The sequence below is a fragment of the Equus przewalskii genome, chromosome 2 (genome assembly GCF_037783145.1).
Source record: "Equus przewalskii isolate Varuska chromosome 2, EquPr2, whole genome shotgun sequence".
In the NCBI taxonomy this organism is placed as follows: domain Eukaryota; kingdom Metazoa; phylum Chordata; class Mammalia; order Perissodactyla; family Equidae; genus Equus; species Equus przewalskii.
The window spans coordinates 55266121-55289955 of record NC_091832.1 but is presented as its reverse complement, the minus strand read 5'-3'; the positions used below and the strand labels follow the sequence as shown (position 1 = coordinate 55289955).

The following is a 23835-nucleotide window of genomic DNA, read 5'->3' as shown; positions in this document are numbered from 1 at the left end:
GAGCTAACACCTGTTGCCAGTCTTCCTCTCTTTGCTTGAGGAAGATTGTCACCGAGCTAACATCTGTGGCAACCTTCCTCTATTTTCTGTGTGGGACGCCATCACAGTGTGGAATGATGAGCAGTGCATAGGTCTGTGCCCAGGATCCAAACCAGCGAACCCCGGGCTGCCAAAGTGGAGCATGCAAACTTAACCACTACGCCACCAGGCCAGCCTGCCTTCCTGAAATTTTTATGCTGCATGTATTTAATATATCCATATTTCAGAAGGTAAATTATTTTCCTGGTTTGTATGATGTCACAGTGTTCCTGTCTCTGCACCCCCCCCCAAAAAAAGAAAAAAGAAACACTGCGATTTCTGGATGCTTGGCCATCTGTATAAGTGTGAGAGCCACTGTATACATTTGTACCTATTTAATGTCCAAGTTTATGAATGCTTTTAAAGTTTTTCTGAGTTGTAAAATGCCAAGATCTCGCAAGGTCTCACTGGGAATATGACACATAAAAAGGATGAATAAAGGGAGAATGAAATCAAATTCCGCTTCTAGATCAAGACAAACATAGAGGAATCAATTATAGACAACACTATAAAATTGAGCTTTGAACCACATGTGCCACTGCATGTTAGTGTGCCAAGAGCAGGTTATGGGTGCCTGGATACTGCAGACGCAAATCTGTAATCTCCAGTTGTAAACAATCTTGTTTACCTCAGTGTGCCACACAAACATTACTATTTCCTAGTTGTGTCATGATGTGCAACAGGTAAGGAAGCATGGCTCTAAAAATGGTGCTACCAGATCATGCCATACCACAGGGTGGTCAAATACTGGTATCTGTGCTTTTGAAAATAACAATAAATCTATTCCTAGAAAATAATCTTCTAATGTTCTGATGCCTATACCACTAACAAAAATTAGAGTGGATGATGGCAGAAAATCTATTAATAGCACTATTCAATAGAACTTTGTTACAATGGAAGTGTCCAATATCTGGACTGTCCAATACAGTAATCACTAGCCACAAGTGGCTCCTGAATTTTTAATTTTAGCCATATGTGGTTAGTGGCTACCATACTGGACAGCCTAGGTCTAAAACATTACAGAGTGGACATAGACTTTTATTGCAAAGCCAAAAACGCTGCAACTAAGAAAATTATGAACCTTTAAACATACTCCGGGTACAATAAAACAACTATCAAACACACACACACACAGATTGTTGCTCCAAGGAGGAGCAGGCTGAAAATGTAAATACATTTCATGAAAATTTAGATTCCTGGATGCTAGTTTTACAATAAACCATTAATGAAAGCTACGAATACTTGAGAATACTTTACTCTTGAGATTATAGTTTTTAAAAAAGCAAAGACATTAATCTCACTGTTAGAGCCATCACACTGAACTCGAGGTATGGTTCAGTATGACAAATCAACTAGGTCATGTTCTCATACACCAACAATAACCAACAACAAAAATCGAAGAACAAAAAACTTCCTCTTTTAAAAAGAAAAATAAGAATCTTTCCTATGACCAACAAAAATGTTATTTCACAATAAAAAAATCTGTTAATCTTACAAAAGAACATTCTAATACAGTTAATAAAAAGGAATTACTCCTTTTCAGAACATTAGTCAACTGCCTTACTGTGCAATAAGCCAAGACACAGCAATTTTTGGTACACGCTGACTTCAAATTGTGCAAGACAAATGCAATATTTAAAAGGCACAAATTTTTTAAAGAAAATTTAACACAATGTTTTTGACCTTTGTTGTTAAAATCTATATACTATTAACACCAAGGAATTTATGATGTGTTATATAAAATGGAACTCATTTCTTCCAACCCCTTCTTTCTAAACTATCAGCAGCTGGGTTTCAGCCTAAGAAACTGAAATAACCGCTTTCTTTTGGGGATGGAGTGGTAGTTGGTAGTGGTGGCAGGAATGACAAGGGCAGTATTACTGGTCTATTTCTACTTCACAAGGCACACCACACGGTTCCTTCTTGCTACCTACCTACTTTCTCTATTTCTTATGTGCTATAATCAACAGAATAGGACACAATCAGCGAAAGGTTCAAAAAAAACACTCTCAGCATAAAAATCAAATGAGAGAATTTAATATATAGTATATATAAATAGCAGTAATTAACAATAATTCCTATATATTAAACGACCAAATTATTATTAGCACTGACATTCTCTAAATACTTCAACCCTTATGTTGTGAGGCACTTTATGGGGTTATTCACTGATTTTAAAATTCTATTTGAGGACTATGGCTCAAATAAATAATCTGAAAGAAACCAATTAAAATTAGCACCAACATGGTTATAGGTATATTATCTATCCAGTAGTCTTCCCATATCTGTGGTTTTGATTTCCATGATTTCAGATACCCAAGGTCAATCACCATGTGAAAATATTAAATAGAAAGTTCCAGAAATAAACAGTTCATAAGTTTTAAATTGCACATTGTTCTGAGTAGCATGAAGAAATCTTGCTCCATCCTGCTCCGTTCCACTGGGGACGTAATTCATACCTTTGTCCAGCATATCCACACTGTATATGTTACCTGCCCCTTAGTCACTTAGTAGCCATCTGGTTATCAGTTGGACTGTCACGGTATCACAGTGCTTGTGTTCAAGTAACCCTTATTTTACTTAATAATGGCCCCAAAGCACAAGAGAAGTGATGCTGGCAATTCGGATGCCCAAAGAGAAGCCAAAGTTCTCGACTGAATAAGGAAAGAAAAAAATCATATGCTGAGGTTGCTAAGATCTACAGTAACTTTTATTACAGGATATTGTTATAATTATTCTATTTTTAGCTATTGTTAATCTCTTACTGTGCCTCATTTATAAATTAAACTTTATCATAGGTATGTGTGCATAAAAAAAATATAGCAGTAGGGCTCAGGACTATCTGCAGTTTCACGCACCCACTGGGGGCCTTGGAACGCATCCCCCATGACTACTGTATAACAAAAAAAGCTGAACAGACATCAAACATCCAGTAATTAGGAAATATAAAAGTAAATTCTAGTACACAGGTTGGAAAACTACGGCCTACCCGCTGTTTTTGTAAATAATGTTTTATTGGAACCCAGTCATGCCCATTTGTTTGTATATCGTCTTTTGGCTGCTTTCACTCAACAACAGCAAGGTCGAATAGTTGGCAAAGACTGAAAATATTTACTCTGTCCCTTTACAGATAACGTTTGTCAACCCCTATTAACACAATCTGTACTAACATTAAATAATAAATATGGTTTATGTGAATACAAAGACACAACAAACTAATGTCAAAGCACACACTTTACACAGATATGTACAACCATAATGTGCCAAGTACTGTGCTAAGTAAGCATTCACATATATTCTCATTTAATCCTTATAACATCACTATGATACAGATATCATTTTCAATTCACAGAAGAGTATAAGGAAGCACTGAGAGATTAAGCAACTTGTCTATCACACCTGCATCAACTGTCAGAGCCATGATTCAAATTTAGCAGGTGTGAACAATCATATGAGTAAGGTGACAGCACAAAAGTCTGTAAATCAAAGGATAATGAATAAAGGACTAATGCAGAATATTCAGTTAACTGCCTCTTTTTCATTGCTAAAATGCCTGTATTCAATAAAACAGAGTCAAACTACATTGACTTCATACTATTTACTAATGGTCACATTATAATTACTGTCTGTCTTTCAGCACCTACTACATTTAAGGCACTGGGTGATCCACATTCTAAATTCTACTCCCTAAAGGGGCTTATAAGAAAGTGGAATGTGGGCAGGCCCAGTGGTGTGGCAGTTAACTTTGCATGTTCCGCTTCGGTGGTCTGGGGTTCACCAGTTTGGATCCCAGGTGCAGACCTACACACCGTTTGTCAAGCCATGCTGTGGCAGGCGACCCACATATATAGCAGAGGAAGATGGGCACAGATGTTAGCTCAGGGCCAGTCTTCCTCAGCAAAAAGAAGAGGATTGGTGGCAGATGTTAGCTCAGGGCTAATCATCCCCCCCGCCCTAAAAAAAGTGGAATGTAATCACAACAGTTAACCAAGGAAGGATTTAGTGAATGTTTAAGAGAACCTAAGAAGGAATATCATAAGGCAAAATAAACAATACAAAATAAATTCTAGGCCATGAGGACTGAGTAAATATATAAAGATGTTCCCTCTTTTTTTAGACAAAAATAAAGGCGGGGTGGAGGGAGCTCAACCAGGAAGAACTGCTTACATATTTCTAACCATCTGGATTACAGATTCCCAAAAGTCCCACTGGAAAGAGTTAACAAAGCATCCAGTGGAGGCTGACAAACCTGATTCTGTTATTTTTCTCAATATGATTAGGCTTTAAAGATAAATAACACAGAAGAACATTTAAAAGGCTGAAACTCATAAAATACTATAAACATTGCAGCAGCAAATAAGTAACTCTAAAAAGTGCCTTATGCGACACAAGACAGCATAAATCTTAAGATAATCAGGAGGTTCACAAAAACTTTATAACCACTGTTTCTTAAAATTCTGGATTCTGAACACTATTTCAAAAGGGACTGCCCTGGTGAAAAGAGCAAGTGTCTGCAAAGATTTGCTCCAAGAGGAACTGCCAGTGTGGTATTCTAGATACGAAAGGAAACTTCCATACCTGGAAGAAAATGAACTTATCAAGTTGGCTGTACTGAATCTTATCTTTTGACAAACAATATTTGATTTCCCACAAAACTCTACCAGGTAATCAGTCTCTTCCCGTTTTTGTTACATTTCAGTAAAAACAAAGACTAACAAAGAATGCTACAACTAACCGCATAAACAAAAGTATTCAAAAAAAGTACCTAATAAAAATGTACAGTAACTTAGCACTTCCGCTTTGAAAAGGGTGAAGTGAAAGACAAAACTCAAAATTAAAAACCTGTCATCAGTTTTCTGTCTCTGGCCTTGAGGGAGTAAGACAATCTGGATTCATCCTCTTGCTGTGACCAACTAGAAAACGGAACAAAATACATGAAACAACTGTTTTCAGACAGCTGGGCAACATGGAGTGCAGGACTGTGAACCCTTAGAGAACGGAAACAAAGTGAGCCCTATAGTTGCCCCAGCTTCCTGGACAGGTCAGCGAGCCAGGAAGAAGCCAGAGATCAGCAATTTCACTGAGTTGTGGAGTCAGAAACTGGAGGGTTAGGGAGAACCAAAATAGCTAGAATTTATGGGCAGACTACAGAGAGAAAGCTCAAGAGTTCTACAGTGGGATCATTTACAATCTCTAGTTAAATCCTGATCTGAGAATATGTGGTGTGACACTCCACAAGGCCTAGGAAAGAACCAGCAGAAAGCTCAGGAGGGCTCAGAATATTAAGGGCTCCCACCAGCCACAGCAGAGAAACTGCATAATTAATGAGGCATCGGGTAGAGTCCTCAGAAGAGTATACCCTTAGTAGTGGGACTGTATCAGCACTAATGACTAATTTGTCCTAACAAAGCTCAAAAGCAAACTTTGACCAAATTGATCTCAAGTAACTTAACTGTACCAGAAAAAATCCAACACTCAACAATGTAAATTCACACGTCTGGCATCCAATTTAAAATCACCAAGAACGTAAAGCAGGAAAATATGACCCATAACCAGAAGAAAAATAAACCAAAAGAAACAGAACCAGAAGTGACAAAAATGATGGAATTAAGGTCTTAGCAGACAAAGACCTTAAAATAGCTGTTGTAAATATGCTCCATATGCTCATATAGAACAAATCATGAACAGGATGAGAAATGGAACACAAAGGACAAAAAAGAAACATCTAAGAATGAAAAATACACTATCTGAAATGAAAGATACACTGGATGGACTAACAGATTAGATAACCACAGTAGAAAAGAGCAAGAATTGGAAGGCCTAGCAATACAATCAAAATAAAATGAAGCAAAGAGCAAAAAAAGCACAAAGATCTAACTTGTAGGATAACATCAAGTGTTCTAACATATGTATCATTGCAGTCACAGGAAAAAGGGGGGAATATTTGAACATATGACCAGCATTTAAATGCTTAAGCACGGTGACACTGTACGTAGAATAATCAAACCAAGACATCAGTTATAAATGTCACTTCTACAGGTATATAGCAGTGGCAAATCAAAAATCACGAATAGCCTTGCACTGGTGATGTGACTTTGCAAAATCCTGAAAAATTCTTCATAAAATTACAATATTTCAAAGCATAATCTTCTCTTGATTTACACAGTAAACTTTAGTATATACATTAAACCCATGCAAAAAAATACTTAATAAAATAAAGCAGAGCTGGGTTTTAGGCTCAGAAAATAAGGAAGCTTTTTTCGGCACCGTGAACACTTGGTAGAATATTTTAAGTCATGCAGACCATGGAACAATTTTTTCTTGTTCAAGATTGTCCTACAAACTGCCAAACAGCTGGCACACTTGGCTCATGCCTAGTAAATGCCAATAATGCCTACAATCACTGGTAAAATTAAGTAAAAAAGAACTGAACAGGTCAAAAGTCTGTAATATGTACACACGGATGAAAGACATGGTGAAGATGCAATAGTCATAAATCTTTACGCCCAAAGAAGGTTTTTACTTTATACATTTCGGGGTTATTAGGAATAAAGGGATTGACAAAAAGCATAATTATAGTAGAAGACTGACATATCCTTCCCTATGCCCGACCAGACTTAAAAAAAAAAAAGTAGACAAGGGGGGATTGGTGGGGGTAGGGAGGAGGTAGGAGGCTATTATAGTCGCTTGAAAAATATAATTGATAAACACACAGGGAAAACTCTATACTGATACAGAAAATACACATTCTTCTAAAGAGCTATGCAATTCAAAAAACACTCATACTCTGAGCCGCAGAGTCCTTTAAAGAATTCTAATTATTAACTTAAAGACTACATTCTCTAACCACAATAAAATTAGCTAAATATTAACAACCACTGTTTCTAATCAACCACTTGGTAATTTTAAAATTCTAAGGGCAAAAACAAAAATTAGTGTTGCAATAAAAATACTTTAAAAAGATTTAGAGGAACCTAAGTATATAAATATTTAAGGTGGTATTGTTTTTGTAAAAAGTGATGACAATGATCACTATAAAAGAAAACTGAAAAAATAAAAAGCTGAAATCCCACCACCAAGAGAGAACCACAAGTAATAACTGAACTGAACAGTCTTTTAGAAACTCATGCAAATTGCAAAATATATAGATGTATTTATTTATATATGATACGATTTCTGTAAAATCACTTCAATGGAAATATAATTAACTTTACTCTTTTTTTAATCACACAAATAAACCACTCTGTAAAACAAGATAATCATTACTGTTAACTCCACTTCTGAGAGAACCACTATAGTTACTTTTGTATATATCCTTCTGAAGTTTATCCATGTGTATTTCACATGCTCTGCACAAAAAATAACAGATCTATTTGTACTGAGAAAGAATGCTGTCTACATTATATCACTGAGCTAAAAAAAAAAAAGGTACAAAGTGTGTTTGAGCCTATCTGCCTATCTGTGTAACATAAATAAAACACAGCATTATGCAATTAGTTACCAGAGCTTAGACAGGGAGACCAGGTTAACAAATGTGACAGCCATTAGCCTAACAGTAACATGGAAAGTGACAAGAGATGAACCTCTACAAGATAAAGTAATGAGATACCACTACACACCATTTGAATGACTAAAATTTTTTTTAAAAACTGACAATACCTAGTGCTGGTGAGCAACTGGAACTCTTACATACAGTTGGTAGGAATACAACATGGCACACACACTTTGGGGGAAAAAAAATAGAAGTTTCTCATACAGTTAAAACAAACATTTTTACCATGTGACCCAGCAATCTCATTCCTAGAGTTTTATCCAAGTCAAACGAAAACATATTCACACAAAAATCTGGGATGCAAATATTCATAGCAGCTTTATTCGTAATTACCAAAAACTGGACATCAAATTATCCTCAACTGGAGAATGAATAAACAAAATGTGGCATATACCCATAAAATGAAGTATCACTCAGCAATAAAAAGGAACAAATTACTCATACAAGCAATGACATGCATAAAAATCAAGATGCATTAGGCTAAGTGAAAGAAGCCAGATTCAAAAGGCTCCATGCTATATGATTCCATTTATCCAACATTCTGGAAAAGGCAAAACAGAGGGACATAAACAGATCAGTGGTTGCTAGGGACTAGCGATGGATGACAGGGTGACTACAAATGACATGGGACTTTTTGGAATAATGGAACTACTTTTATTTTGACTGTGGTAGTAACTATATGACTGTATGTTTCTATCAAAACTGAAGAACCATATGCTAAAAAGGATGAATTTCACTATATGTAAATTACATCATAAGACTACAACAAAATCCAAATACTAGAATCTCATCCCAGACATTCCAGAATCCTAATCTGATGTTTTACTTACTGGTTACAAAATGGTTTCCTGCTCTAAAACCTTTAAAGGTCCTCTAAGAATTACCACAAGGTTTTTGAAGTACTGCCTGGCACTCATCTCCTCCATAATATAAAGACCTCCCTTAAACATATCATTTTACTTTCTAGTACCATAGCTTCCAACAAATTCTCTAGTAGGGCTAATGTTTTGTCTTTTATTTTTAATGAAGTGTTACTTTATTATTATTTTCTTCTTCTCCCCAAAGCCCCCCAGGATATACTTGTATATTCTAGTTGTAGGTCCTTCTAGTTCTGCTATGTGGGACACTGCCTCAGCATGGCCTGAGGAGTGGTACTAGGTCTGTGACCAGGATCTGAACTGGTGAAATCCTGGGCCACAGAAGCAGACCGTGTGAACTTAACCACTTGGCCATGGGGCTGGACCCAGGGTTAATGTTTTACACTTCCAACATACACACTTATGCCCATCCTCACGCCTCCTTCTTTAGCTTGGCTGTATTGTCTACCTTGCCTGAAATATCTCCTCTCTCCATTCCTTTAGCTCTTATGTATGTGGCCCATAAGAAGAAAAAAGAACTAAATTCACAGCTCTCTGGAGAGGGAGAAATATCGCAGAAGGATACAGCTATAGAAATAAAATAGGTATAGAAATAATAAACAAAAAACACGATTTTTACACAATAACTAAATAAAATATACTTGTTTTTCTAAAAACAATTTATACAACATAGGAAGATGATTCACAGAAGAGGAATGAATACTGGTAAAACATAAGCAAATATCTAGTCAAATCCGTTAAATAAATTTTTAAATAAGATACTATTTTCTATGTCTTAAACTAGAAGAAAATACAAATTGTTCAAAAGACTACTATTTGCCTTTATTGTAGATAGAAGTATATATTATTACTCTGGAAAACTATTTCATAATTTATATCGAAAGTCACAAAGCATTCATTCTCTTGGAACTTTATGTCAGTTCCAGAAGTCATCCTACTGAAATAATCCCCCCAAATTTTTTAAATGTATAAAGGTGCTCACTAATGTCTTCAAATTATCTAGTGTTAGAGAATATAAGAGAAACATCAAATGTTCTTCTTCTGCCAATATCCTTTCACATTTTGCTCTCATTTTTCCTGAAATCCTCCCCCTTTGCAAGTCGTTCCTTACAAGCCTTGGCTCTTCATTAACCATTGAGCAAGAGCAACAAGACACCCAGGGATGAAGCCTCAGCTCTGTTATTAAGTAATAATTTGACCACGAGTAAGTCAATTAATCTTTATGAACTTCAAGTTTCTCATTTGCAAAAAAACATGGATAGATGATCTCTCTCTTCAGAGGATGAGTCTTTCACAGAGCATACACAAGATATACTCAGACACAAACTCAACACATCTGTGAGAGGAAGAAAACAGAATAATGGCTGGAGAAAAATATCATGCTTTTATTAAAAAACTTCTAATATGGAAAATGAAAGACCTGAAAGGACAAAACATCTGCAAAAGTTGCATTCTCTACCCATGATCGTGGATCTCTGCTAGAGATCTCACTCTGACAAAAACGAATCCCAGATTTCTTTCTTTTTAATCTAGAAGTCAACAACAACAGTGATTTAATTAAAGTTACTTTCAGTAAGTTATAAGACAATCAGTGGTGAAATCAGAATGGAAGTGAAACAATGAAATATGACACTCTCTGCCCCACTCAACTCATACTGCCAGTCCAGCAGTAAAGCACTGCACAGGAGATTCTCATGTCATCAATATTCACTATACTTTTATAAGATGGAATCTTCCTCACTTTTATACATAAAAGTCAGAAACTACTTAAGTGCAAGTGATAATGCATATACAGGTAACAGAAAACATTTTTCAAACATTAATGAACAAAAGCTACATAGCAGAAGAATTAATTGAGCTGAATCTTTTTGTTTTCCATAAATTTATTTTAGCATAATTTTAGACTTACAGAAGAGTTGCAAAGATCCTTCACAGTTCCCGTATACTCTCAGCTAGTTTTCCTATCCTTTACATCTTGTGTTACTATGGTTTGTTTGTCACAACTAAGGAACTAACACTGGAATATTAACTAAACTCCACACTTTATTCAGATTTCACTAGTTTTTCCCTAGTGTCCTTCTTCAGTTCCAGGATACACAGACATTTAATCATCACGTCTCTTTAGTCTTTTTAGTCTCCTCTGTTCTGTGACAGTTTCTCACTTTTCTTATTTTTTATGACCTTCTCAGTTTTGAAGAATACTGGTCAGGTACTTTGCAGTTATGTCCCTCAATTTGAGACTGTCAGCTGTTTTTCTCATGGCCACACTGCAATTATGGGTTACTGGCAAGAAAATCACAGAAGTGAAATGTCATTCTTATCATATCATACAAAGGTACATCCTATCAATATGACCTATTGATGACAACCTAGATTATCTGGGTCAAGTCACTATTTTGCCACATTTCTCCACTATGAAGTCGCCCCCATTTATATAAGGTACTCTGGAAGGAAGTCACTGAGAGTGGTCCATGTTCAAGGGATGAGGGGTGTTAAGCTCCATCCCCTGGTAGGGGAGTACCTTCATAAATTATTTGGAATTCTTCCATAGGGGAAAATTGTCTCTTCTCCCCCATTTATTTATTTAACCAATCACTTATCAGTATGAACTTACAGATATTTAGTTTATACTCTGGGTTATAATCTAATACTATGTAATGCATTGTAGGTTGCTCAAATTTTTCCAGATTTGGCCACTGAGAGCTCTTTCAGGTTGGCTCCTGGGTCTCTCTGACATGCTCCTATCCTTCTGTTCTTGAGCACTTTTGGAACTTTTTTAAAAACGTGTAACTTTCATACATTCTTAATATTACCACAAATTAAACATGACTTCTAGTTTTTTCATTATATGGTTACAGACCAAGGTTTTTTTTTTAAAGATTGGCGCCTGAGCTAACATCTGTTGCCAATCTTTTTTTTTTTTTATTCTTCTCCCCAAAGCCCCCCAGTACATAGTTGTAGATTCTAGTTGTGAGTGCCTGTGGTGGTGCTATGTGGGACACTGCCTCAGCATGGCCTGATGAGCGGTGCCATGTCTGCACCCAGCATCCAAAATGGTGAAACCCTGGGCCGCTGAAGCGGAGAGCACGAACTCAACCACTCAGCCACAGGGCTGGCCCCCATACTAAGTTTTAAGCACTGAACTCTCTTAGTGATTTCTGAAGAAAACAGAAATACACTGAAAACAAAAGGACTACCTAGATTAAAGGTTAGCACCACAACTAACTTTCATCCTTGGAGTATCTGACCATGTCTAAGATTTCTATCCTGGAATGGATTTCTCTTTTGGTCAGCTGAGGCTCTAAAAGTTAAGAAATTCTATGTGTTAGCTTTCTTAGAAGTGTTAACATACGTGTGCAACATGGATTTTGTATTAATCTGCTAGTACTCACTGCTCTTTTCTTTTCAGATGGTAGAGAGGTGGGGGTGAGAACACAGCAGGTATACTGATCATCTTCACCTCTGTTAAAGTCAAGGGCCTGCTGTCAAAACATTCTGGGACATAACATAGAAATTACTTCTCATTTTGATCTGGTTTGTTTCAACACTTAGAACTCCTATTAGGAAGAATGCTATTTTGTTTGGACACATGATCCATTTTCATGATCTTTTCTCCTTTATTAGTTCACTATACCCTCTAAGGCAAACACTGAACTTTAGGATTGGCCCCACATAGATAAACAGAATACAATTAACCCAAACTTCTTCTCAAAGGTAACTAAATTACTCTTCAATATAAGAAAATATTTTACTGGATGATGCATCTATAACATGCTACTTTCTCGCTAAAGGAGGCGGCTAGCTTTAGATATAGTTACTTCCCCACAGACCACTATGATGCTCTTTTATCACCGTTGACCTCTAGAGGGAGCTCAAAGTTCTTGTTACTTTTTCCGAAAGGTCAGGACACTCCTCCCACAAACGTGGTATCTTCAAGATTTAAGATTTTATTGTGGCCTAAGTAAGTAAAATGTGCACCATCCTTTTAGGAATTTCTTGCTTCTGAGAAGTGAATAAGGCTTGACCTGCTCATCTGCTCCTGAGGCAGTAAGCCCCAACCATTTCTTCCTCTCTCCCTTCCAGACTCCTAGGACTCCCCTCAAACGTTCTCTTTCCCACTTGGCACTGACTAGGGCATATTACTGTAGCCTGAGAGGCTGAAGGGAGGATGGCTGTAAGAACTGGGGGCAGATGCTCCCTCTTGCTGACTCTTGTTACCATCTGCATGGTAGGCAGTGCACCTCCACGTTCTTCATGCCAGGGCATACACAGAACGTACTTGTATTGCACACTAGTATAAAGGTAAGATGAAGTTGCTTGTATCTGCCCAGGAACTCTAGTCAGCCAAGCTCCCACTCAGGCACCCACCCCCAAGGACTGGAGGGATCATTATCTCAGCACACCTATAACACATTCTTGGGGCCACATCTATAGGGAATTTGTGCAGGAAGCGACCAGAAGTCAGACTGATCATTTCCCCACTGTCAAATCCCCACTTCACCTGTCTATAGGACCCTGAGGAAGCAACTTAGCCTTTAAAAGACTCAGTTTCCTCATCTTTAATTACCTACCTCATAGATTTGCTTTGATGGCTAAACAAGCAATAAATGCAAACAAATGAGCTTTGAATGAGGCACATGATAGGTACATTGGTAAGCAGAAGATGTTGGCTGGGGTTTGGGCTTGTTGCACAAAAAACAAGCATTTAAGCACTTATTTGTTTCTAGGATCTTCAGGTCAACCTAACCTAGGCAAATAAATTCTCCAAGTGGTCCTGCATAGCTCCCTGTAGCCTGAGACTAAAGCCCAAACTAGTAAAGCTGCTCCTTTGTATATACGCTCAAGAGGCCTCAGGGTGAAGCACCACTGGTCAAGGACAGGATATTGTATTCCTTTGTCTCTTGGCCAAAATATCACTTCAATTACACCATGAGTTCCAACAACAGAGTAAGTGCTAACAGCCGTTATAATAACCTCTCCTCAACCTCTGACTCAGTGAACAGGAACATGTTATGCGATAAGCTCAACAAAGACCACCGGCTATTGATGCTCATACAGAACCTACATTGTAATGTTGCCATGAGAGCCAGGGTAATTTCCAGAGATGTGTTCTGGAACCAGCCTCCCTTCTTTTTAACTTGTTCCTGGATAATCTGATATCATGTTTGGATAAAATGGAATGGAACCATACCCTCCTGCAATAAAGAACAGAAAGATAAACATTTGCTAATACATTTAGTCTACAGGTGTTGTCTTAACAAACAAGTCTTGGTGTATTAACGTTATATATAATGTTAGAAAGAAGAGCTCCAAAGTGACCATTCTAAACCTGAAGTTACCATCTTCATTAGATGTTCACCAACTTTTAACTGGCTTATAATTGGTTCCACAGAGCAAATCACCTCATTAAGTTGCCTTATCAAAATAAAACGCAAATAAGTTTCTCAAGGAGATTACACGAATAGTATTGCACAAAACTCCTACATCTTTACATGCATGCCTATTTTTATAACCAGAATGGGTATATGATTATTAATTTCTACATAAAATCTTTACACACTAAGAGTATTACAGCCATGCTATAAGAACCAGAAAGCACTTCATTGTCCATTTGTCTTAGTGGAGTCAAACCCAACTCAGTTGTTTTCTGACAGATTTCTCCAGCTCACTGACAAACTGGGTACAAAGGTACAGAATATTCAGAGAAGCTAGAGATCTTTAAGGCATGTTACAGAAAATTTTATAGACTTTTATTCCAATGGCAAAAAGGAGCACACCGGGCAGTTTGGAGTTACTTCAGAAATCCCCGTAAGCAATGATAGTGATCTGAGCCAGTGTAGTACAGTAAAAATATTATCATAAGGAGATAGCATTTAAAATGCACATATAGTACGTTAGGTATTTAATCCTCATAAAACCTAAAAAGTTGGTTGTATTAATATAGCCATTTAATAGATGAAGAAACTAAAGTATAGAGGCACATGAGATGACAGAAGTGTACAGGTTTTAAAATACATTTATGAAGTACATAAAACAATGCTTGATAATTGATAACGTGTGGAGAGCTAAAGATGAAATCAAGAATAATGTCTAGGTTCTCATGCTGACTGAATGTACTTAATACCACTAATAGATAGATATTTACCTTACATTAAGTGTTATTTAACAGCATCTACATAGCAGGTACAACATCAAGTCAAAAAAAAAAGTGAACCTCCATTGGCTAAATAATACAAAAGATTATGTCAAGATGATTTCATCACAACTCTTAACCAAAAGGAATATATCATATTACCATATCATACTATTACCAAAAAATTTAGCTCAGAAAATTCTTTTTGCTCATCTTTTCCTTTTATCATCCTTTTCCTCTCAGTTCTGGTAGGTTATTTTGCTCAAGGTGGTAATTTTCTGACCCTGTTTTTAATTATATTTGACTGCAACTCATCGTCTCCACTATATTTTTTAAACTATTGTAATCATGCTTTTCAAATGATTTGAAAGTATTTTCTACATGATTCTATTTTCAAAGATGCAACTGCTTTCGTGAATCTCACTGAAAAACAGAAATATTAAAGGTTTTCTCCATTTACTAGAACTAAACATTTATTCCTCTAATTCTGAAAACTGGTCTTATTTTTCATAAATCTTGTGCATTTTTGTTGTTTTGCTCATTTTTAAGAGAGCCATTACTTCAACGATATTTTACTGAGCATCTACTCCATGCCAGACACTCTAGGTCATGCTGGATACAAGAATAAGTAAGATAGACCAAAATCCCTGCTCTCCTGGATCACATAGTCCAGTGATGGGGGCCTATTATAAACAAATGGATAATATAAAATCTATCAGGTAGTGCTAAGTACTATAATACTGTAAAGACCAATAAGAGGATAGAAAGTACACAAGAGGGTGGGAGACTATTTCAGGTTAGATGGTGAGAGAAAGCCTCTCTGAAGAGACTTCCGCAGAAACCAAAATGAACAGGAAATCAGTCATCCAATCTTGTAAAGAAAAGTATTCCAAGCAGAGAGCCTAAGGAGAAACGAGTTTGCTAAACTTGGTTAAGACTAATGCAGAATAAGGTGGCAGAGGAGATGCAGCATTTACTTAGCAGACGCCAGACTACATACAACCTTGTAGGCCATGGTAGGGCTGTAGATGTGTTCTAAAAGTGGTAAGCAGCCATTGGAGAGTTTCCAATCTACATTTTGTGATTATCTGTTGTGTGAATACAATGCAAAATTGGAAGAAAGAAGAATGGTTTGTAAGTTATTGCAGTAGCCTAAGCAAGAGATAATGATGGAATAAACTGAGGTGGCAGCCATAGAGAAATGAATGAATTCAGAACACATTCTGAAGATAGCACTCCCAGAACTTGTTGATGGACAGAGGTATCAAAGGATGATTCCAACGTTTTGGAACCAAGCCCAAATGGAGGAAAGGCAGTGCCATTTACTGGGGAGAGATGGGCCAGAAGAAAGCAGGTTTCGGTTAAGAAAGGAGGCAGAAATTCCATTTTCACATTTCTGGTGCTGATTTCAACCAGACACACAAGTAGAAATGTCATATAGGCAGCAAGACAGATTTGAAGGCAGTTTAAGGATGGAAGAGGAGATACAGATTAGGCTATCATCAACTAAATGTGACTTCCTAGTGAGTGAATACAGATAAAGAAAACAAGAGCTCTGGGGCTGGCCCCGTGGCCGAGTGGTTAAGTTCGCGCGCTCCGCTGCAGGCGGTCCAGTGTTTCGTTAGTTCGAATCCTGGGTGCGGACATGGCACTGCTCATCAGACCACGCTGAGGCAGCGTCCCACATGTCACAATTAGAAGAACCCACAACGAAGAATACACAACTATGTACCGGGGGGCTTTGGGGAGAAAAAGGAAAAAATAAAAAATCTTTAAAAAAAAAAAAAAAAAGAAAACAAGAGCTCTGGTCCGAGAACTGAGCCCTGAAGGTCTCCTACACCTAGCACTGAAGAGGAGGAACCAGCCAAGAAAGGAGACTATGCAGGAACTGCTGGTGAGATAGGAAGAGCTTTTCTGGAAGGCAGGCAAAGATAGTGCTTCTCGAATGAGGCAGTGATGAATTGTGTCAAAAAGTGCATATAGATGAAGTAAAGTGAGGGCTGAGAATTCAGCTTAGATTTGACAACATGGAGATTTTTTGGGTGACTGCAACAAAACTGGTTTCAGTGGATTACTCTTCCTTAAAACAAAAGCTGTTTTCTGTAGCTTTATTTTACAGTTGTCAGAAGGAGAAGCAACTCGAGTTGAGCTGTATAGGCTGAAAGCACTGACAGCCTGAGATTTGGCTTATGAAGGGTATCCTCTCTAATTCTGCCATCAATGAAGATTTCCTGACTATTATATGCCTTGGGTTATTCTGGGAAACAGAGGGTTAAACAAATAAGGCCCTAAAGCTGACTCACCATGCTTCCCAGATGCTGACTTCTCACCTGGCTGGGTGTACTGAGTAGTATGCTTTCAAGAAAAATACTAGAGGGGCCAGCCCCGTGGCTGAGGGATTAAGTTCACACGCTCCGCTTCGGTGGCCCAGGGTTTCGCCAGTTCAAATCCTGGGCGCGGACACGGTACCTTTCATCAAGCCATGCTGAGGCCACATCCCACATGCCACAACTAGAAGGACCCACAACTAAAAAATACACAACTATGTACCTGGGACTTTGGGAGAAAAAGGAAAAATAAAATCTTAAAAAAAAAAACAAGAAAAATACTTGAGTGATACATTTTGAGTCATTCCAACTCTGAAAAATGCCATTTTGTTGCCCTGCCACCTATTTAAGATTCTTAAGTTATAACAGTTTTTCCTCAGTTCTCTAGATCCCACTCCCCCATCTTTTAGCACAGCAGTGTCCAACACGGTAGCCACTAGCCACATGTAGCTATTTATTGAGCACTTAAACTGTGAGCTATGAAACTCATAAAATGAATTTTCTTTATTTAAATTAAACCTAGCCACACATGGCTACTGGCTACCACTAACTGGACAGCACAGTTTTAGCACAGTAGACAGATGCAATGTCTATCTGATACACCTTCCTCTGTAGGTAATCTGTTTCTTCTCTGGATACTTGTACTATTTATTTCTATATCCTAAAATTTAAAAATACACTAGGCTATTCCTAGGTATGGATCTCATTTATTTTGATTGGTATGCACTTTAGTTATCTGTAAGAGAATAATATTAACAGGCCCTACCACATGGGGGTTGTAGAGAATTCTAAATGAGTTTCAACTCGCCAAATACTTGGAACACAGTAAGTGTTTAATAAACGTTAGCTCTATTCCATAAGCCCTTTTGACCTGTTCTCTCTGGCTCACAAAAGTTTTTACTGTTTCTCTGACTTTCTTTTATCTGTTTGCTCCAGCCTGTCATTCTGAACTTTTATTACGCATTAGATCTATTCTTTGTTTCCTACATTTTTGTCTACAATCTTCATCTTACTTTTTCCTCCAAATTGTGGGAACATTTCTACAGCCCTGCTGCTCCCTGCCTTCAAAGAGTCAATAGCTGAGAGTCACAAATTTCACTTAAGAACTCCTTCTTGCTCTCTGATTTTTTTTTTTCTCCTTGAGAAAGTTAGTTGTTCTTTAAATTTCAACATTTTCTATTGTTTCTTGCAGTAAATCTAACATAGGAAATCAACTGCTCACACTGGTCACCTTTTTTTAAAGTGACTAATGCACATACTGAGTCTGCATCTGTCTCTTTCTCTGTATTCAACTTCAAAGAAAAAGTTCTATGTTTATGTAATACTAGGAACTGAGTTGGGTTCAATCAGAAAACACCTAGAACCAAGTTCAAATCCTTTTTATGCGGAGCAGGTTAAATTGTTACTTCCTGTATTAGCTCTCAAATGCCGTCTAACAAATTACTCCAAATTTAGCAGCTTAAAACAATAAACATGTATTATCTCCCAGTTTGTGTGGATCAGGAATCTGTGTGGCCTAGCTGGGGGCATCTAGCTCAGGGTCTCTCAAAAGGCTGCAGTCAGTTTCTCAGCCAGGGCCTCTGTCATCTCAAAACTGAATGGTGGAAGGACCTGTCTGCAACCCGAGCTCACGCACACCGCTGCTGGCAGGCATCAGAGGCCTTCACTGGCTGTTGGCCAGAAACACCAGCTTCTTGCCACAAGAGTTCCATAGGGAAGCTGACAAAAGGGAAAATGGTTTTCCTCAGAGCAAACGGAAAGAGAGCAGCCCAACACAGAAGTCGAAGGCTTTTTGTAAGCTAACCTTGAAAGTGACAACCCATTACTTTTGCCATACTTGTAGAAGCCAAGTGGTTAGGTCCAGCCACACTCAAGAGAGGACCAGGTACAAGAACATGAATACCAGGAGGCAGGAATCATTGGGGGCTATCTTAGAGGCTGGCTGCCACAATTCCTTGGTCAGCTTACAGCTTCAGCAATATGTGGTCAGGGACAGGGAGTTTCAACTTTGTGCTTCATGGTTAGTCTATCTCCTGCAACCATGGTTAGCCAGCTCCTCTCCACTGGTCATACTCCCCTTGGTAAGAACCATCCTGAGTCATTTAGTCTTTAATCTCTGCTTCAAAGTACAAAATATCATACCAATCAACTGTTCTGTGGACCATCCTCAAATTCTAGCTCTGGCTGCTCCAAGTAGGTCCCTTTACTCACATCCCAGGAGGGCTTCTCAACCACATAAATGAACACGGAGTCAGGCAGTAAGAACTTCTCTCACTATGTTCTCATTTGTAATGTTTCCTGCCAAAATTCTTTTTAGTTTAGTTATGGCACACTTCCAGGGTTTCCAAGGAGACTGGACTCTCCCCATTATGCTTGTTGGTCATTTCAGTGTGTGTTTGTCTGTTTGTTTTAACACACAGGATTAGATCATCCTCCTCCACCGGAAGTCAACACAGCTATTTATTTAAGTAAAGCACTTTACACATTCTTTAAAAGACTCTGTTTTGATAAATATGACAGGAAAGGCTTGTTGGTTTTCTTAGCCATATAATTCAATTCTATTGTTGGATAAAACAAAGATGTTTTAATCTACATCATCAATTCCCAGGATATCTTCTACTATGGTAATTTAACTAAATTTTACTGATTTCTAACAAATGCAATGTCACCAAACTTAGTTCAGTTTAAGATGTGACTAATTACAAAACTTAGTAAGCACAGAAACACTTTAACAATATATCTACAATTTGAAAAGGAATGAGACACAGCTGCTCAGCGAGATGAACTCAGCAGGATTTCACACGGTTGCAAAATAGTCCTTACAACTATGTGCCCAGTAATGGGCACCTAGCACTGTGGAATGGACATAGTACTTAATCAAAGAAAAAGCTTAAGTCAGAATACCAAGGGTATTCTCACTCACAAACCAAAATATCCATTTTTGGTTAACAATGGAAAAAAAGTTTCCTATACCATATTACTCCTCTATGCCACCCTTATTTCCCTGAAGATTATTTATTCATCCTATTTCCTTAGAATACTAATAAAAAGGGTAGGAAGAGAATCAACAAAAACTAAGTCAGATGTCAACAAATTTTCTGATCTGATACTCAGGTACAGAGTGCATAATCTACTGGATAACCAGAATTCAGGTTCTTTGTCCTCTGCTGATGAATATGTGGGAAAGAGAATTAAGAAGGGAATTAACACAAATATGTTAAGCAGACACAAGGCCACCACATACTGCTACACGGGATCTAATCTCCCCAAGCAGCCATCCTGTACAGACATATTTATAAAGCAGAGCACGTGAGGGTTAAAACCCTGTATCAGATTTCTAGGTGATATGTTCTTAGTCAAAGAAAAGGGATTTTCAAACATTTCAGCACTTAAGGAATAAAATTACTTGTTATCTCAGCAAAGTTGTAGGATACAAAATGGACACACAAAAATCAATTCCATTTCTATTCAACAGCAATGAACAATTTGAAAAGAAAATTATGGAAGCAATTCCTTTTACATAGCATCAGAAAGAATATTTAGTAATAAACTTAATCAACGAGGTGAAAGGGTTGTACACTGGAAACTACAAAACGTTGCTGAAATAAATTAAAATCACAAATAAAGGGAAAGACACCCAATGTTCATGGACTGGAAGATTTAATATTGTTGTCAATACTACCGTAAGTGATCTACAGATTCAGTGCAATCCCTGTCAATATCCTGACAGCATTTTTTGCAGAAATAGAAAAATCCATCCTAAAACTCATATGCAATCTCAAGGAACCTGAATAACTGAAACAATCTTGAAAAAGAACAAAGTTGAAGGTCTCAGACTTCGTGATTTCAAAACTTACTACGAAGCTAAGTAATCAAAATTGTGCGGTACTGGCATAAAGACAGACATACAGACCAATGGACTAGAGAGTCCAGAAAAACACACTGACCCTTCCACATACGGTCAAATGCTTTTTGACAAAGTCTTTTCAACACATGGTGTTGGGAAAACTGGATATCCACATGCAAAGGAATGAAGTTGGACCCTTACCTTACACCATTTATAAAAATTAACTCAAAATGGATCAAAGATCTAAACATAAGAATTAAACCTATAAAACTCTTAGAAGAAATCACAGGGAAAAAGCTTCATGGCATCGGATTTGACAATGATTTCTCGAATGTGACAATGAAAAAACAGGCAACAAAAGAAAAAAATAGATAAATTGAACATCAAAATTAAAAACTTTTGTACATCAAAGGACAAAATCAACAGAGTGAAAAGGCAACGCAGGAAATGAGAGAAAATATATGCAAAGGATATATGTGATAAGGGGTTAATATCCAAATATATAAAGAACTATAACTCAACCACAAGAAAAAATCCAACTTGAAAACAGGCAAAGGACTTGAAAAGATATTTCCCAAAAGATATACAAAGGGCCAATAAACATATGAAAAGATGCTCATCACAGCTAATCATCAGGGAAATACAAATCCAAACCACGAGTTACCACTTCACATCCATTAGGATGGCTATTATCAAAAACAGAAAATAACCTGCGTTGGTGAGAATGTGGAGAAATTGGAACATTTGTACATTGCTGATGGGAATGTAAAATGGTGCAGCCAATGTGGAAAACAGTAGGTTGGTCCCTCAAAAAGTTAAACAGAATTACCTTATGATCCATCAATTGCACTTCTGGGTATATACCCAAATAAATTCAAAGCAGGGACTCAAACAGATATTTGAACACCAATGTTCACAGCAGCATTATTCACAACAGCCAAAAGATGGAAGCAACCCAAACGTGCCTTGACAGTGAATGGATAAACAAAATGGTATATACATACAATAGATTATTCAGCCTTAAAAAGGAAGGAAATTCTGGCACACACTACAACATGGACGAACTTTGAAGACTGTTATGGACTGAATGTTTGTGTCTCCCCAAAATTCATATATTGAAGTCCTAACCCTCAATATGATGTTATTAGGAGGTGGGGGCTTTGGGAGGTGATTAGGTCATGAGGGTGGAGCCCTTTATAAAAGAAACCCCAAAGAGCTCTCTCATCTCCTCCTGCCATTTGAGGACACAGCAAGAAGAAAGCCGTCTGTGAAGCAAAAGTGGGCCCTCAGCAGACACAGAATCTGCCAGTGTCTCGATCTTGGACTTCCCAGAACTGTGAGAAATAAATTGTTGTTTAGGCCACCCAGTCTATGGCAGTTAGTTATGGCAGCCTGAACAGACGTAAGAAAAGGACATTATGCTAAGTGAAATGAGCCAGTCACAAAAGGACAAATACTGTATAATTTCACAGAGTAGTTAAATTCAGAGACAGAGAGAAGATTGAGAGTTGCCAGGGGCAGGAAAAGCACGTAACGGGGAGTTACTGTATTGGTATGGAGTTGCAATCTGGGAAGATAAAAAAGTTCTGGAAATGAATGGTGGTGATGGTTGCACAACAATGTGTACATACTTAATGCCACTGAACTGTACACTTAAAAGTGGTTAAAACGGTAAATATTACGCATAATTTATCACAATAAAAAATTATTTGTTGTCTCCCATAAGAAGTCCCAAGGTAGGGCAATTAAATCCATGATTAGTTAATTCACTAGTTTATTTCATCAAGGATCCAGGTTCTTTTTATCTTTGTATTCTGACAAAAGATAGGTACACACAGTTGGGAACTAGGGCTCTTACTGTGGGAGAAAAAAAGATACAAATACAGAATGCGGGAGGTAAAGAAGAATTCTGTGGTAGTCAACCTAAATTGGCAGATCAGTATAAAGTGATATTTTAGAAATTTTATCACAGAGTAATGTCAGTCATATACAAAAGTAGGTAGAAGAGAATAGTATAAGGAATTCCTGTGTACTCAGTACCGTGCTTCAACAATTACAAATTTATGGCCAATCTTGTTTCACCTATAAAGCCATCCCATATTATTTTATGCACATCTCAGATATCAAATTATGTCACCCATAAATATTTCAGAAAGTATCTCTAAAAGGTAAGACTATCATTTTTAATATAATCTAACACCATTATCATACCTGAAAAAAATCAATAGCACTTCCTTAGTATCAAATATCCAGTACATGGTCAAACTTCCAATTGTCTTATGTCAAAAAAAACTTTTCAGGGGCTGGCCCTGTGGCCGAGTGGTTAAGTTCGCACGCTCCGCTGCAGGCGGCCCAGTGTTTCGTTGGTTCGAATCCTGGGTGCGGACAAGGCACTGCTCATTAAACCACGCTGAGGCAGCGTCCCACATGCCACAACCAGAAGGACCCACAACAAAGAATATACAACTATGTACTGGGGGGCTTTGGGGAGAAAAAGTAAAAAATAAAATCTTTAAAAAAAAAAACAAAACTTTTCAACTGTGTGAATTAAGATCCAATAACATTTTCAAACTACAATTGCTTGATATGTCTTTCAAATCTTTTTAAATCTACAGGTTCTCCCTCTATTTTTTCCTTGCTATTTATCTTTTGAAGAACAAGGTACTGTTGGTTTGTCCTATATGAACTCATGATTTAAAAAGAAAGCAAAACCCAAAAATCCTTCTAATTTTCTAGCTCTGTCTAGACAACCATGACAGGACCTAGAAATAATGACATTCCAGTCACAAAAAACACACTTAGCACATAAAATGGTTTCTAAATACCATTCCCTACTAAAAGAACCCAAGGCTTCTTAAAAAACTATTGATTCCAGATCTGAAGCAGTAAAAGTACAATCTGAAACATCCTATGTCAGAAAAGCAGGAGCGATCAAAGACTGTGACATATAAAGGGGACATGGGAGGGACTTGATGTGTCTCTCAACCGCCAAATTTAGGACAATTTGAGCATCAAAAGGA

At 37.5% G+C, this 23835-nt stretch overlaps 1 protein-coding gene across 10 annotated transcripts in view; it reads right to left on the bottom strand.

The window, feature by feature from the left end:
* The window catches only part of PPP2R2A (protein phosphatase 2 regulatory subunit Balpha), an 83131-nt gene that overhangs the window by 33120 nt on the left and 26176 nt on the right, over positions 1-23835 (bottom strand). For 3 of the 10 annotated variants that reach the window (XM_070607214.1, XM_070607220.1, XM_070607222.1), the window contains exon 3: positions 13574-13703. The exons of 5 other annotated variants lie outside the window; for them this stretch is intronic. In XM_070607214.1, coding sequence (XP_070463315.1) covers positions 13574-13589 — 16 coding nt within the window. In that variant the 5' untranslated portion in view covers positions 13590-13703. Of the gene's footprint in view, positions 1-13573; positions 13704-19110; positions 19330-23835 lie in introns of those variants that run through there. 2 more of the 10 variants (XM_070607228.1, XM_070607254.1) reach the window with 2 other exon arrangements.